Below are 15,546 nucleotides of genomic sequence, written 5' to 3' on the forward strand. Positions count from 1 at the left end.
AAATATTAAGCCAAACGTAAGCTTCTGCCTCCTGCACAGAGCGAGCTGCTGTTTCCTACTGAGTCTGTGTGTTTGAATCGTGTCCTCCGTGTGATGCACTAAAGCTTTCTGACACTAAAGTTAGAGAACTTCAATTCCAAAAGTTTTTAAAAAAAGGTGGAACACAACCGCACAGACTCACCTGGTTACAAGCAGCTACGTACAGGATGCAAAATGTTTAGTGTGCAATATGTGCTGTCTACAAATGTGCCTACACGTTTTGACGTTTTCTCTCACAGTCCATTTCGCTGATTTTTTTTTTTTTTTGTACCCTGCACAGTAAGCATGAATTAAAACAGGACGCCCTTTTATTTGTCTACAAAATGCTTTAATAAACAATTCTTATTTATGGCATTTCCACCCTCTCAGTTGGACTTCCGTGTTATCTTCAGTGCATTTTCCTGCGTTTGCGCCTCTCCATGAACTGATCATATTTGACCAGAGGTAGAACCAGAGAGGCGTACCGGTGTTCGTCAGGATGCCCCTCCTCCTGCACCTTCCCCCGGGACTGCTTCGATAGAGTCAGGCCCATTGACTTTGCTACTTCAATCATCCTGTTGGGCAACAAAAAAAACTATCAGTCCCTGCTGATGTTGTTCATCTGTGACTCTTCCCCTCAGCCCTCTTCTCTTCTCTTACCTCGCCTCGGTGATCCCCAGGTCCCGGTGCAGTAATGTGAGGTCAGCCGTCATGTGACCCATATGCAGCAGCAGGGCGAGAGAAAAAGCTGCTAATTTGACCTTCATTGATGACGACACAAGGTTGTGGATTCTAAACAGAAAAGGTACAGTGGGGAAAAAAAACCTTAAAATAAACCAGGGCAAAAACAAATGTATATAAAACACTGTTGTGTCATTTTACAACAAACTGCACGAGAAAATGACCGTCAATTATTTTATTAACAGGAAACATGAAAGCAGCTTTAAAAGCAATTACCATACATTCTTAGATTTACTGTTAAAACTATCAACTGTATCAAATTCCAAACATCAACCATGGTGATGACAAATCTGCGCCGCCATCTTACCTGCCGTCTTTGAAAGTCTCCGCTGTGAACGTTCTGAACAGCGTGCTCTGGATGGTGCGAGGGCAGCCTTCAGTCTGGCCAACTGTAAATGTACACAAGAATGAGTGAGCAGCCTGCTCAGCTGAGACATTTGTGTGCTTTTGACTAATGATCGGGTAACAGTTGCTTGGTGCTCTCTCTCTCTCTCTCTCTCTCTCTGATGGTTTCTGACTATCCACCTGTCTAAAACAAAAGGCATAAAACACCCCAAAATAAACCTTTCAAACACCCATGTATGGTGGAAGCGGAGAGCATTACTCACACTTGCGCGTGACGTTTCTTTGTTGTGCCAGCTTGATGAGCAGAGAGAGGTAGAAGGCGCAGCGGGCCGTTTTATCTCTGGCTTCACCATCAGCTGGCAAGTTCTCCAAGAACTTCAAAATACTTAAGAACCTAAATGAAAGAACAAACTTGTATCAGAACACGAGGACAAAAAAAAAAAATGTAGCTTCAAAGTGTGAGCTCTTTTTCAGCTTACCCTGCTTCATCCCTCATCTTCTTCAGCTCCTCTGAGGTGAGGGCCGCCATCTTGGAACCAGCCTCTTCCAAAGCTTCAAACTCTACTGGACTCAGGACTACAGATACCCATTAAGGACAAACTGCCTCAGCTCAACCTGTTTAACCCCACCTACATCTGTTTCAGCAACTACAGTTCTTTAAATGTGATATTTGGAACACACAATATAAAAAGGATACGATCATCAAACGAGTAGACGTTCTCAGCTTTGTCAGCTTCTGCAGTGAAGGGTGGGAGGTGGAGCGCAATGTCTCCCTGGGAGTCAGCCACTTCCTGTTGTAGAGCTACAGGGAGAGAGGCGGAAAGAAATTAAGATAAGAAAAACAGAAACAGGCATTTAGGGTCAGCCTGACATTTTCATTTTTTATTAAAGCTCCTGTGTCCATTTATATCATTCGTACTACTTCCTCTTTCCCTCCAAACCAAGCCTAAGCTGCTAGAGAGAAAACCCCACTAAAAAATCATCCACACCGTCTGAAGTAAAGAAACATGTTTAGCTCTTCTGCATCAGATCCTGTGTTTAAATGTGCAATCGACATATAATGCTCTACAAACTGGCATGATATAACCTCTGAGTTTTTGCGGTATGACTTCCAATTCCTGTTATAACTAGCACGAGGAGGAGCTCGAACCACCCACTCGTTTGGTGTGCCTTACCTTCCAGGCCCTTCGAATCGATCACACTGCTTGCAGCTTTAGCCACGGCTTGATTCAGTGTGTCGCTGCCCACCTGATTCAGTCTTCGGGAGCTCAGGGCTCGCTTCTGTTTGGAGGTGCCGAACGCCTCAATCAAAGAGTCAACCTTGAGTGAAAGTGGAATATAAGACTTTAAACATTAATATACTTAAGACTGTTGTAGTTGTTCCGTTATTGTATGAAACACAGGGAGGACCTGCCTTTTCTCTGAAGGTCTGTGTAGTGTCCTGTGCTGTTGCTGTCTCGGTTTCCTCTCCTGGGGAGAAAAATAATACAATACATTTTATGCATATGGTTGGAAAAACAAATAGCAATCTTTTTTTATAGATGATTATGTTTGCAAAACGCGTGATTGTTTTCTTTTTACCTGGTATAACAGGTTGCATGTTGAACAGCTGAGCACTGTGCACCTCCATCTGCATGGTCTGCTTGTTTAACACTCCGACATAATAACTAATGTAGACACCAAAAGTAGACTGTATTATTCACACTCTTCACAGTGATGGTAACCATAAGCACAGTATCTTGCGATATGTTAAGTTAACGTACCTGCAAAGGTTGTTGCATTTTAAGGATCCTACCCCAAAATTATTTCCAACATAGGACAGTCTGTCTGATTCAGCAACCTGGGCACAAAAAAAAGCATACAGCTGTGTCAAAGCAACACAAGGTAAACAACGCATCTTTAACATCAAGTCATGGAGATGAAGGTAGGCAGCTTTTTTCTCCTCTCTCACCACTATCCGTCGGCTCTTTTTCCTGGGGTTGTTTTCATCTGTGTGTTTGTACATCGAGAAATCCAAACTGTTTGTTGCATTGTTGATGTTTCCATTTGAAAAGCGGACTGAATGAGAGACACAATCACAAACGTAGATTAATATGCATTTATTTATCTGCACAGTAAGGGGAAAAAAAACATATTAAGCAAATAGAACAATAGACAACACTTAGTGCAGGAAGAGGCAGAAAACTCAAAAAATACTAAAATATCACACAAATACAAAACAGAATTAAGATTCAGAAGATAATAATCTAATCGAAAATATATTAATGGCATACAGTAACAATGACAGATAAAAGCAGAAATTGTGTGTAAACGTGTTTGTGAGTGACGTGTGTGTAACATGCGTTTCGTGTCATAATACGATAATCATGCTATAAACTGAAAATAGAAATAAATGAATAATGTAAATAGAAAACACGCTAAATGGCCCAAAACAGAGTTCATACGTGAATCCCCACGTGTTTAATACATGAAGCTGATTATAATACAGCAGATATACAGGGCAGTACTTTAATAAACGAGACTAAAAAAATCATTTTACTCTGAATGTTAAAATAATAAAGAGTGTAGGATACTCACCAACTACAGCTTTGTTGGAATCGCTCTCCTCTCCACTACACACTAACGAGCAGGAGGCTGCCATACTTGTTGTCGCAAGTGTCCACATGACGCAAGAGGTTTCACTCTCTTCTACTTCCGGTTTCGCCAAAACACTCGCTTGGGGCCAAAGCAGAGCCCACATAGAGAGCGGCATCTTGTGGTAAAAAAGATAAACTGCAGCTAGTTTACGTAGTCCAGGTCATGATCACGTAGTGTGGCACAGCGCCACCCCGTGAGTCTGGTTGGTAAATACCCCGTCTGGGTGTGATAATTAACTAGAAAGCATAACCAGTGAATGACGTATAAATCTGTATTTGTTTTTTTGTTTTTCAGCGTTTATGATTTCCGACCTCGTCTCCCGGGGTTACCGTGACAGACTCGTCCCTTCGCTCGCTCGACAAAAACAGCAGCTCTCGTGTCCGTGTGTGTGTGAGTGTGTGTGAGTGTGTGTTAGTTTGTGTGCGTGTGTCCGTGTGTGTGCGCGCGTGTGACCTCAGATCACTGCCAGCTTCCGCCCGTCACATGCCGAGTGAATTACCTGGTTGTCGTAAAGGAGCGTTAAGTGATGTGGGACATCGTAGCAGAGACTGTTATCAGGCTGAAGCAGCGTTTGATGGGACCGGCAGACGCTCTTTGCAGATAAAGTGGTCCGGGGTAAAGAACAGCAGATGCTAACTGCTAGCTCTGTTGTGGCTATTTTCTGGTTGGTAGCCAGCTAACTTTAGCCTTGTCAGTTTGTGGTCGAGGCCCCGCGTCTGCCTCTACTTTCCCACGTCTCCGGATAATTCAAGGTACTGTGTTACTCTTTACAGTCTCTCTCATAGTAACGTAATGCTGTTTTATGAGTTAAATAATATCTAAATAACCCTGTTTTAGCCCATGCTGTACTGCTAGCTAACTCTCTGATGTGTATCTAATGAAGCGTTGTTGTAATGTAAAGCACACTAAATTCAATGTGTACTCCTGTTAGGTTACAGCGGTGTCATGTTAGATATTTATTTATATTTATATATTTCAGCTGTAGTGCTCTACTCTTTAATTAAAAAAAAAAAACAAAAAAAACCTTTTGATTGGTATCAACTTGGAGAGGGAGGGGGGTAAAACTCGCCCACTCATTCACTCTATGCTGTTACTATCAGCAGCAACATGATACACACACACACACACACACACACACACACACACACACACACACACCCCTACACTTATGTGCTGCAGGCTGTGTATATGACATAGATGCAGACAGCAGATCTCAATAGGTCAGTTTTACAGGAGTGAATTGATAAAGATAATGGTTTAGTTGTATTTGTATTCATAACATGTCGTACACGGTCTTAGTATGATCAGAATCTCTTTAAATGCTTTTACTATTACACTCTCTAAAGTTGACAATATTATAGCTGTTAGTCAGTCTGAGTTTTAAGTTTCAAGAGTAGATCATAAAATAGTGGACTTTCCACTTTTTCATCACTTTCAAATTTCAAAGGTTAAAAGATAAATATCTGATCTCCTAATTGTTGCCACATAACATGTTGAACCTTTTCCTCCTGCTGTATCAGGACCATGGATTTCCCAGGCCACTTCGAGCAGATCTTCCAGCAGCTCAACTATCAACGAGTCCACGGTCAGCTGTGCGACTGTGTCATCGTGGTGGGCAGCCGACACTTCAAGGCCCACCGCGCGGTGCTGGCGGCCTGCAGCACTCATTTCAGGGCCCTGTTCACTGTGGCAGAGGGAGATGCTAGCATGAACATGATCCAGCTGGACAGTGAGGTGAGATAAGTGACGATACTGTGCAAAGGAGAAAAAGGAGGGTGATGTAGATTTAATGCGACTCTGACCTCGATTCGTCTTCCTCTTGCGCCCCTGCAGGTGGTGACAGCTGAAGCTTTTGCTGCTCTCGTGGATATGATGTACACCTCCACGCTGATGCTGGGGGAGAGCAATGTCATGGATATCCTCCTCGCAGCCTCACATCTGCATCTCAACAATGTGGTCAAGGCGTGCAAACACTACCTGACTACACGTACCCTTCCCATGTCTCCCTCCTCTGACAGAAGCCTCCATCACCACGCTCAGCAGGATCAACAGAGACACAGACAGCAGCAGCAGCAGCAAGCAGCAGACGTGGCGGCGAACCCTACTCTAGCAGCTAACGCTAACCTCAGCGCAAACGCTGCCACGTCAAAGATGCAGCGCTCATTCCTCCTGCAGCAGCTGGGCCTCAGCTTGGTGAGCTCAGCTTTAGGTGGGATGGAGGAGGACACTGTTGGAAATGTGGGCGGCAATAGAGTTGAACAGCGAGCCTCCTTCCCAATCAGGCGCTTCCACAAACGCAAACCCTCTCTCGCCCTCGCTGGCCTGTCAGAGGAGAGACCGAGGCAGAGACAGCGGCCCTCCGTCCCTAACCTGGGGCTGCTGGGCGAAGGAGCAGGGAACGCAAACCGGGAGGAAGGAGGGCTCCTCTCTCCAGACTCCCACAAGATGGGGGATGACTCCAAAAAGGATGGTGTTATCACGGGCCTCGCAGGGGTGCAAGATGATCCCCAGATGCCCAGCCAGTCAGACAGCGGACGCTGCGAGGGAGAGGATTTGGGGAGAATGCAGGGAGGCGTGAACAAGGAGGAGGACATGGAAGACCAGGACCACCAGGACATCAGAGTGGGGGTGAAGATCAAATCAGGGACGGAGGAGGACGAGACTGAGGAACAGGAACAGAAGGTAAAGGTGTGGCCTGATTTGATGACCCATTATACCTCATTTGAATCATTTTATGAACGTGACACGTCTCCTTAGATCAATCGTGTGCCAGTAAAGAAAAGGGTTTTCATCATCCCAACATTATAAACCATAACACAACAATGTCACCTGTTACAATACCATGGCTGCACATTTAGACTCCCTGGTCTTTTAGTTTATGGGCTTATTTGAATCACTACGTTTTGCAAGCAAACGCTCGCACTCTGTGTAAATTGTGTTTGCAAAAAATGAGTTGGCACTGTTTCAGCAGCAGTTTGGACGGTGTCCCCTCGTCTGCTCTCTGCAACAGACCGAAACATAAACTTTAGCACCAAAATAACCTGAAACACTCGAACGGCCCAAAGACCCCACACTTCCTGTGTTTGAGGAAGCTTTGGGCTAAACATGGTTGAAGTTCTGTAGGTTTTTTTTTTTTTTTTTTTTAAGTGCGTCTTCTTTTTGAGGCTGAAAAACAAAAAGTACGTAAGAAAGTAAAGTAAAGCCAGAATCTGTAGTCCTTAAAGGAAACTCACTGACATTCATGTAAGCATTTAACACGTATAGAAGCAAACCACTCTGCTGTCCTGAATCCACATCTCCTTAAGCTTCGATTGAATCTCCTCTGTTTTATGTAGGTGGTGATTAAACGAGAGCCACAAAGTTCGCCTGAGCCGACAGATGAAATCAGCGACGTCACATCGCAGGCTGAAGGCAGCGACCCGGCTGAGCCCGGAGGCCGGGAGGAGGAGGAGGAGGAGAAGGCGGAGCTGAGCCCAGAGAGCAGCGACCGCAGCTTCACATCCGAACCCCAGCCCAGCTCCGACTCCCTGCTGCAACACGGCTCCCACCTTCTCCTTAAGGACAGCATGGGAGGAGGCAGTGGAGGGAGAGGTGGCTACGGATGTCACAGTGGACTGGGTAACAAACCCGGTTTTAGTATTTCTAATTTTCTCAGCCCTAAAGATTTTGGAAGTGCCAGTGCCGGGATGGTTGTTGGAGAGGATGAACTTCCCAACACAACCACAGGCGACGCGGTAGGACATAACTTTCTGCTCAGAGAGGAAGCTGCTGGGCCATCGGGCTCTACTTCCTCCTCTCTTCTGCAGTCAGGTCCGCTTGGCGCCGGGAGTCGTAACGGATTTGGAGACAACCTACAGGCGGATTCTTTATTCCTCCGTCCTCTGCATGATGGTTTAGGGAACCCAAGAGCTAGTGGAGGGATGGATCCCTTCAGTTTGGACTTTCAGCACTCTAGTCTGGGGCTTCACTCCTTCGGCCGACCCTCTCGAGGTGCTGGAGGAGCGAGTTCGGCTTCTATGGGCTACCCAGGCTACAGGCGTATCGCTCCCAAAATGACCAGTGACATGGGAGGAGATGAAGGAGTAAGCGGTGTTCTACAGGACGCCGCCTCTTCCTCCTCAAGCATGGCAAGCCCTCTGCTTCTAAACAAGACAGGTGGATATGATATGAACGGTGGCAGGCCCACCTCACTCCCCCCTCACCTGACCCGAGCCTCGGCCGACGTCCTGTCCAAGTGCAAGAAGGCCCTGTCGGAGCACAACGTGCTGGTGGTGGAAGGAGCGCGGAAATACGCCTGCAAAATCTGCTGCAAGACCTTCCTCACCCTAACCGACTGTAAGAAGCACATCCGAGTCCACACGGGAGAGAAGCCTTACGCTTGTCTCAAATGTGGAAAGCGCTTCAGTCAGTCGTCACACCTCTACAAGCATTCCAAGACCACCTGCCTGCGCTGGCAGAACAGCAACATGTCCAACGCCATGCTGTAGGATTACAGCGCCTGAGGACAGGATCAAAGTGTTGGAAGTGCTGGGATCTGATCAGCTTGTTCAGTCCAAAAGAATCAGGCGTGATCACAGGCCAAAGATAGGGATGGTAATGTAATCATACATGTTCTTTTTGTCTTTTCTATCTCCGGGATAGATATGGACGTACACGTTTGTTGCGGTGATCCCTCAAATGCAGATATCAAACACAACTGGAAAATAACTGTGCAGGCACGTGCACCACCAATGCTTGTTGTAATCCATACAGCGCCCTCTGCAGGTGAAAGAGAGCCGCTGCGTAATACAATGAAACTCAAATGAAATGCTATTTTACTGGTTTATTGGTTTAAGTGCTTATATGACGCATTTTCATCGCACATTTAAAAATAACATTATGTAGCATTACTCAGACTGTTGATCATTTTAACTGATTCGGGTCCGTTTTATCATGGTACTCCTCTAAGTACTGGTCATGGACGGGTTCAAACAAAGACGGCTCAGTCCTGTGAGGCAGACCAAGGCAAAGCTAAGATCTGTCTCTTTTTTTTTTTCACTCTTTGTTTGACACCGTTGTTGCTGTAAAATTGGGGTAATAGGGATTTATATATAATTGCATCACAGTACATACCTAATACCTAAATAACATAATTTGTTGTCCTCGTATGTGAAAATCTTAATGCGATGTGATTTTTATTCCTCCATGATTGAAGTGCATTAAGCAAATCTTCCTCTGTTTCTGTTGACCGTCCACGCATCAGCACGGTTTCCCCGGTCCCCGGTGTACTCAGTGTGCAGTTTGTCATTTATTAATAAAAAAAAAAAAAGAGAGAAGATGTGCTTTGAGGCACAATGAAAAGATATTGCACATTTTCTGTTGGTTTCATGGATTTCTCTTGGAGGGGAGACAAAAGGACTCTTGAAGCATTAAGTGTTTGTTTGCTAACGTACTTGATACTTGTGCTTTATACATATATCTTTATACATAAAATGTTCCATTTGTTACAAAAGCATTACGACAAATCATTCTTTCTCTAACTTGTGTGTTTACTGGAGTGTTGAACTCCGCCCTCTCTTTAAGGTCCTATTTTGCAAGCGAAGGGTTGAAGCATTTCTGCTAACATCTGATCCTACATACATGATTTTCTCTGTGTGCGGAATGAGAAAAAAAAAACCTAAAGAAGAAGATGTTAAAATGAAAACAAAGAAGAGGAGTATACTTCTTCTTTAATGTCAAGAAGAGCTTGGCGTGTAGAGGGTTGGTCTATGAAATCAGTGTTCTTGCAGTTGTTGTACAGTTCGGTCTTAGTGAAACCAAAATGGGGAAAAAAAAAAAAAAAAAAGAAGCAGGGTTGGTCATTTTCTCCAGATCCACTTTTTACGATTTTGGGTGAAATTGTGTTTAGGTCCTGACAGACATTAATAACTTTGTGTTCTCTGAAAGAGAAACAAAGGAAATCCGTCATCTGTAGCAGTTTGTAAGCCTGTAAAAACTTCGACCAGTGTCTGCTACGAGGTACCAATCTGATCAACCAATCACGTCTCCCTGCTCGTTCTCCACACTGAATGCACGTCACCGCTAACAGTTTAAACTGAGTTTGTGGTTGGTCATTGTGAGTAGTGAAATAGTTGTTTTTTTGTTTTGTTTTTACGTGTATCATGATGAAGCTTAGTGTTTACTTACCGCTAAATGAGCCAACATAGTCTCAACACACTACTCTCAAAGTCATGCTCGTGTTAGAAAATTACCAACCCTGCCTTTACGTACGTTTGCCTTTTTGTAGACTTCCTCTTTTCTTTTCTTTTTTTGCTTGCTGTAAAGTCTCACCGACACGGCCAGTGTGAAACATGCTTACAGCTTCCACTTGTTGTCGGCACATTATCGTATCGTAGAGTCATTACACTGTCAACTTGTACAAAAGTGAAGTTTTTAATTCAAACACGATCATGGATCACCTTGACTTGTGACTTCAGAAAGCAGTTCTCTCTGTAAACATAAGCTAACGTACCGTTTACCCTGATGGTCCTGACACTATGGCATTCATTGTGAAGTCTTTTTAAGGCTTCGCCACAGAATAAATGAAATCTAACATAACGTAACCTAAAGAGAAGTGAGCCGAATCCAAAATAGTTCCCATGTCTCACACAGGCCTGTTAATGATTACTGTGGTGCTGTCTTCTAAAGCTGTTCTGCATAAACAGCTAATGTGAATCTCTGAAAAATGCACTGACTGTATCTGCCCTGTATGAAAATGCCAAAATGTAAGAATTTCTAAAAGGCCTAAATTGATCCTTTAAGTCACTGCCTTACGCCCTGAGCTTGAAAAGCTGGGCTCTTGTTGATATGCCAAATCAGAAGTGTGTCCTGTTTGTTTTTCTGTGTACTGTACGTAACATAGTGTAACCATGATGAGACCTACAGTTTGTCTCTGTACTGTTGAAGGCTTTTAAGATGGTATAGTATGTTCAGTTGTTGTAAAGACTGAATTAAAGAAAAAAAACCAGTGAAATTCAGTGTTGTTGCACGACTCGTTTTTTATGCAATATGAGGGAAAAAATGTCACAGAAACTGTACAAGAATGAAGCAAAATCTGACAATCATTTTAATTAAATTTAAATTTAAAGCTGCTGTGAGGAATATTCAGATTGTAGCGGTTTTAGCGCCCCCTGTGGACAATGCTACACTGATTCAGTCCCATTGATGTCCTATGTTTTTTTTTTTACATGTCTGCTTTTAGAAAGTTCTCGTCAATTTCAGGCAGGTTCCCTCGCGAGATGTGCTTTTAATAAATGCACGAAAAAGGGAGCAAGCGTGCGGTCTTCTTTTTATTCTTTTGAGCCAGGTTCCCCCTGAAATCTTCCCAAGCTGCATGTGAACACATCCAAGCCATGGGGGAAAAAAATGTTGCATTTCTATCAATGCTGGGTGTACAGAACATACCGGCCAACAGAATCTATGTAGAAGCAGTTTTAGTTTAAAACTCCTCACAGCAGTTTTAAACACAACATAAATTCTTGATTACAAAACGAAAGTCCTGAGTTTGCATTTGAATCCTCCAAAGCAAAATGACAAATGTTGCTAGAAGTGATAGTGGAGTGGAAACCACTTTCCCATTCACAGTTTGAGTTCGTTGATCATCGGCTCCCCCTTCAGGCCGAGGAGGAGGTTGTTTGCTGCCATGGAGGACATGGCATTACGGGTACTGTAGGAGGCGCTAGCAACATGTGGAAGAATCACTGTGAGCGCAAAAAAAAAAAAAAATTAGGAAGACAATCAAAAGAGAAAAGGGATCATATCTTACACTTTGTCTTCTATGAACAAACCCTTTGATCAGACGGACTCACCACAGTTTTTGAGGGTAAAGAGGGGGTGGTCTGTGGGCAGGGGCTCAGGAACAGTGACATCTAATCCAGCGCCTGCAATCTGCCCTGTGGACAGAGCCTCATACAGGTCTTCCTGGTTCACCACACCACCCCTGACACAAAGACCAGAATCATAGACTGAATCAAAAAAATCCCAGACACTGTAAATTAATCCCACCATGAACATTTCCCAGAAGGTAAAGGCTAAATAATGAATTGATTCCTGTATCTCTGATGTGAGTATTTAAAAGGGAACTAAAGGTATTTACATGTGAGCAATTTATTGTCTTTTTAACAATGGAAAGGACATTTCATTTTGTTTTCTGTTTTGTCTCAACCCTGAAATAGACTGTCTAGTAATCATTAATAAACATGAATTTGGTCTTAGATCCATGAGAGTGTAGTCTTTTCCAGCTGCTCCTGGTTTTAAATCCAGCCTTTGGATCTTATTGTTCGAAGTCAGGTGACGTATCCACATGCCATTGTGTTTGTGTTCAAAACAAGGTTACCTGCTGGTGTTGATAAAGATGGCGTTGCTTTTCATCTTGGAGAAGAGGTCCTTGTTGCAGATCTCCTTTGTTTCAGGTGTTAGAGCGCAGCACACGGCCAGGAAATCGGACTGCTTGGCCAGCTCATCGAAGGAGACTACAGAGAGACAGTGCTAACTCCAAATCATCGGATAGATTTTCAATTTGTTCAGACACTTAGATTAGTATGACTACCCAAGAGATCATGAGTGAAAAATAATGTTTGTCATTCAGTGTTTTGAGGACATTTCTCCATTTTCTCCTCAGGAGATTAAAAGACTGTTGCCTTTTGTTCATCATAAAAACATGTTGATGGATACCGATGACAAATCTGCAGTCCTTACCGTACTCTGCATTGATGGAACTGGCCAGCTCTGGTCTGGGCTCCACGTCTGTGTAGATAAACTTCTTTACTTTGAAAGGTGCCAGACGCTCAGCGATGGCAACACCTGGATGAGCACAAAGACCTTGTATGAGATTAATCAGGCGAAGAGATGTGGCAGTTAGATGTAAGCTAATCTGCATGTCCTGTCCAAAGCGTACCAATTCTCCCCAGGCCCAGGATTCCCACAGTGCTGTTGGCCAGCTCATGTCCACACAGCCACAAAGTTCTCCATGTGCCCCAGCCTCCACTGACACAGAGAGACATACACATTATGCAAACATGATACAGATACAAACGTATGCATGGATAGATTTGAGTACACAAGCATGTTTGGGTAGCATTACGTCTTGGCTTCGTGTGTGGCCTCTACAAGTCTCCTCGAGGTCGTGAGCAGCAGAGCCACAGTCAGCTCAGCCACCGAATCTGTCAGGACGTCAGGGGTGTAACCCACACGGATCCCTCTGAAGGAAAACACACACATACACCTTTTACATACAGTGTAATATGCAAACGACATTAGCAATTAACAAACAATTTGTTTACTGAAACACACACACTTTTGATTGGCTCTTCTATAACACTGTAATTGTTCTGCATTGTTCGACTCCGTACAACTTTATGTAGAGAAACTGTTGCTTGCTTGGAAAGGTCACATATCATTTTAAATACCATTTTCAATATTTTTCAAACTCTAATTTGTCCCCAGTCTGTCTATAAACGTCCTCAGTTGTGAGAAAAATCCATCGTCCTGTGTTTGTTCTGTCCTCTGAGTCTCTAACAATAGGCCATTATGCAAGAAAGTCCAAGCTACCCATGACTTTCCAAGAGGGCTTATCACCGCTCATTCACTCCCAGGTTTGCCCTGATCTTGGAGGAATCCGCATTTAACTATTTTGCTTAAAAATGGGGGAATCATTTTTAAAATAATCTCAAGATTGGCTCTCATTTGTTTTTTTTACTGATAGTAATCTCTTTTTGTTTATTTTTAAGTTTTACTTTTTTGTATCTTCACGTGATTGATCAATGATTTTCAAAGCGCAAATAAAAATTCAAATTGAAGTTTAGGAATTACCTTTTTTTCAACTCGTCCAAATTAAGATGGTCAAAACCCACTGACATAGTACTGAGGATCTTCAGGTTCGGACCTGAATGAATACAGCAAAACACATAAACAAATGTGAGAATTTTTTTTTAAAGTGAGCATGATTCAAATTGCTCCAAGGGAATGTCTTCAGACCTGCAGCATCCAATAGCTCTGCATCAATCTTCTCCGTCAGCATGCAGAGCAGACCGTCGACACCTTTGACCTTCTGCAGCAGCTCCTTCCTGGGCACGGTCTCATCGTCGGAGTTCCACAGCTCAAACTGCACCCTGGGAAAAAGGAAAGCATGACTGAAGAGGCCATCTTTCTTTTAAAAATACTTTTTGAAAAAAGCTTAGTTAGAGTTTTTCAAAGCTCCTGTGAGGAATCTTTGGTTTGAGCCATTTAGGCGCCCCCTCTAAACAAAGTGGTATGTCTTATCTTCAGACTTAGAGGTAGCATCGGCCGTTTCTCAACCATAAGCTCGGAGGTTTGATCTCCAGCTGCTGCAGCTACATGCCTGATGTGTCCTTGGGCAAGTGATGGACACTTTACATAGCCACCTCTGCCGTCAGTGTGTGATCGTGTGTCAGTCTAAAAGTGCTTTGAGTAGTCAGAAGACTAGAAAAGCGCTCCTCAAGTACATTCACCAATTATCTTTACTGATGGTACAGTACAAGCGTAATTAATGTTATAAAAACGAAAATCTCAATCAAATGTGTTTGTCACCACAAACATTGGCTTTAGAAAATGTAAACAAAAGCTATTTCTGAAGTATGTTGTTTATTACACCGACCAGGTGTCAGCAGTAGGCATTACAATAAATCTAAATAGAATTACACAGCCGTTCTGCTGATGACCTTTATTGATTTCATCAGAAATATAAAAGCATAGATATCGATTTGAGTCTGTTTCAATACTATAAAGAAACTTCTCACAGAATCTTTAAATCTTCAGTTTTTTGCTCTTAGAAAGATCAACAGTATCACATGCCTCACTACGTATTCTGTAGGCCCTCTTAAAAACACAGGGACTTTACTGGGCGAATACCCTTTAGGCTACCAGTCTTATCTGACTAACCTGAGGGCAAACATTAGCAGCCCTGTTTACTTAAAGTGAATGATGAACTTTGAAAAACAGACATTTGCAATTTAGAAAAAGTATCATTTAAAAAAAAATAAAAATCATATAATATATAAGGAGATTAAATTGCATAGATTACCTAATATCAATTTGTTAAAAACTCTATGACTTACTCTCCAGATTCACGAAGAGTTTTCAGGCCATCAGGTGGGATCTGTCGGGTGACATACACCCGTTTCATGGTTGACATCTCCCTGTGCACACTGCCTGTGAGACCCCCGGTGATATTCAGAGGAGCAACAGCAATCCGCTGGAGCCGCCGCAGTGCTACAAGACTGGACCACATTTCCAGCAGAGAGTAAATCTGTGGGCAGGTGTCTAAGAGGTAGAAGAGGTACTTTGGAGTCCAGAGTCGTGTGTGCATATGCTGGATTTTGGCTCTGGCTCAGGGGGGAGGTTCCTGTCTGTTTTTGACCAATATGAGAAGAGGGAGGGTGTCTCTGAAGTCCGAAGAAAACACAAAATCCCAGAGTTGATCTCTCCTCAGCTTTGTTTAGTGAAATGTGAGGTCATATAGTCACCTCAACCAAATCAGAAATGAAAAACAAACAAACAAAAAACAAACAAAAAAGAATAAACTCAACTCAAACTTTACCTTGAATTATCACCACAAATAAGTGTCAATAGGATGTCAATGTTTCACTTGGCTTGACCTTTGTTTCTTTAAACAGTAGGACATGGCACCTTGTCTGACACGCTTACCAAAACAATCACCAAAGATACGTTTTACCTTTTATGAACAAAAAAGAGAAACCACTTATAAGCATCAACTCAAAATCAAAGAAATCACAGAGCAAAAAAAACTGCTCGACATCCCCAACAAAT

General features: G+C 43.2%; 3 protein-coding genes across 4 annotated transcripts; 1 reads left to right on the top strand and 2 right to left on the bottom strand.

Annotated features, from left to right (window-relative positions):
- Positions 1 to 345: 345 nt before the first annotated feature.
- Positions 346 to 4,033, bottom strand: polr1e (RNA polymerase I subunit E). The gene is made up of 12 exons (XM_079338503.1): positions 3,682 to 4,033; positions 3,056 to 3,162; positions 2,868 to 2,944; positions 2,686 to 2,771; positions 2,519 to 2,574; positions 2,280 to 2,424; positions 1,802 to 1,906; positions 1,584 to 1,680; positions 1,368 to 1,498; positions 1,067 to 1,148; positions 679 to 810; positions 346 to 593 (listed from the first exon to the last, which is right to left on the bottom strand). The coding sequence occupies exons 1-12, from the start codon at positions 3,854 to 3,856 to the stop codon at positions 428 to 430; spliced, it is 1,359 nt and encodes a 452-aa protein (XP_079194629.1). The 5' UTR covers positions 3,857 to 4,033; the 3' UTR covers positions 346 to 427.
- Positions 4,034 to 4,173: 140 nt separating this feature from the next.
- Positions 4,174 to 9,568, top strand: zbtb5 (zinc finger and BTB domain containing 5). Of its 2 annotated transcripts, none has more exons than XM_079338500.1 (4): positions 4,174 to 4,493; positions 5,262 to 5,475; positions 5,575 to 6,429; positions 7,077 to 9,568. In XM_079338500.1, the coding sequence occupies exons 2-4, from the start codon at positions 5,266 to 5,268 to the stop codon at positions 8,226 to 8,228; spliced, it is 2,217 nt and encodes a 738-aa protein (XP_079194626.1). In that variant the 5' UTR covers positions 4,174 to 4,493; positions 5,262 to 5,265; the 3' UTR covers positions 8,229 to 9,568. The 2 variants fall into 2 exon arrangements, with proteins under 2 accessions (XP_079194626.1, XP_079194627.1); XM_079338501.1 differs by having other exon boundaries at positions 5,575 to 6,423.
- A 1,558-nt stretch (positions 9,569 to 11,126) lies between these two features.
- Positions 11,127 to 15,207, bottom strand: grhprb (glyoxylate reductase/hydroxypyruvate reductase b). Its single transcript, XM_079338502.1, has 9 exons — positions 14,835 to 15,207; positions 13,735 to 13,868; positions 13,570 to 13,642; positions 12,842 to 12,958; positions 12,656 to 12,744; positions 12,457 to 12,561; positions 12,095 to 12,230; positions 11,568 to 11,698; positions 11,127 to 11,459 (listed from the first exon to the last, which is right to left on the bottom strand). The coding sequence occupies exons 1-9, from the start codon at positions 15,083 to 15,085 to the stop codon at positions 11,338 to 11,340; spliced, it is 1,158 nt and encodes a 385-aa protein (XP_079194628.1). The 5' UTR covers positions 15,086 to 15,207; the 3' UTR covers positions 11,127 to 11,337.
- Between the last annotated feature and the right edge of the window lie 339 nt (positions 15,208 to 15,546).

This window comes from Symphodus melops (genome assembly GCF_947650265.1).
Source record: "Symphodus melops genome assembly, chromosome: 2".
NCBI lineage: Eukaryota > Metazoa > Chordata > Actinopteri > Labriformes > Labridae > Symphodus > Symphodus melops.

What these genes read in the sequence shown, in the direction of transcription:
- polr1e (XM_079338503.1), bottom strand. Translation starts at nt 3,856, where the DNA reads ATGCCGCTCTCTATGTGGGCTCTGCTTTGGCCCCAAGCGAGTGTTTTG. An exon ending in AAATGCAACAACCTTTGCAG is followed by an intron (nt 2,772 to 2,867) that starts GTACGTTAACTT and finishes TGTCTACATTAG; the next exon opens with TTATTATGTCGGAGTGTTAA. An exon ending in CACAGACCTTCAGAGAAAAG is followed by an intron (nt 2,425 to 2,518) that starts GCAGGTCCTCCC and finishes CTTTCACTCAAG; the next exon opens with GTTGACTCTTTGATTGAGGC.
- zbtb5 (XM_079338500.1), top strand. Translation starts at nt 5,266, where the DNA reads ATGGATTTCCCAGGCCACTTCGAGCAGATCTTCCAGCAGCTCAACTAT. An exon ending in TGATCCAGCTGGACAGTGAG is followed by an intron (nt 5,476 to 5,574) that starts GTGAGATAAGTG and finishes GCGCCCCTGCAG; the next exon opens with GTGGTGACAGCTGAAGCTTT. An exon ending in AACAGGAACAGAAGGTAAAG is followed by an intron (nt 6,430 to 7,076) that starts GTGTGGCCTGAT and finishes TGTTTTATGTAG; the next exon opens with GTGGTGATTAAACGAGAGCC.
- grhprb (XM_079338502.1), bottom strand. Translation starts at nt 15,085, where the DNA reads ATGCACACACGACTCTGGACTCCAAAGTACCTCTTCTACCTCTTAGAC. An exon ending in GCCACACACGAAGCCAAGAC is followed by an intron (nt 12,745 to 12,841) that starts GTAATGCTACCC and finishes TCTCTGTGTCAG; the next exon opens with TGGAGGCTGGGGCACATGGA. An exon ending in ATCTTTATCAACACCAGCAG is followed by an intron (nt 11,699 to 12,094) that starts GTAACCTTGTTT and finishes TCTTTGTGTCAG; the next exon opens with GGGTGGTGTGGTGAACCAGG.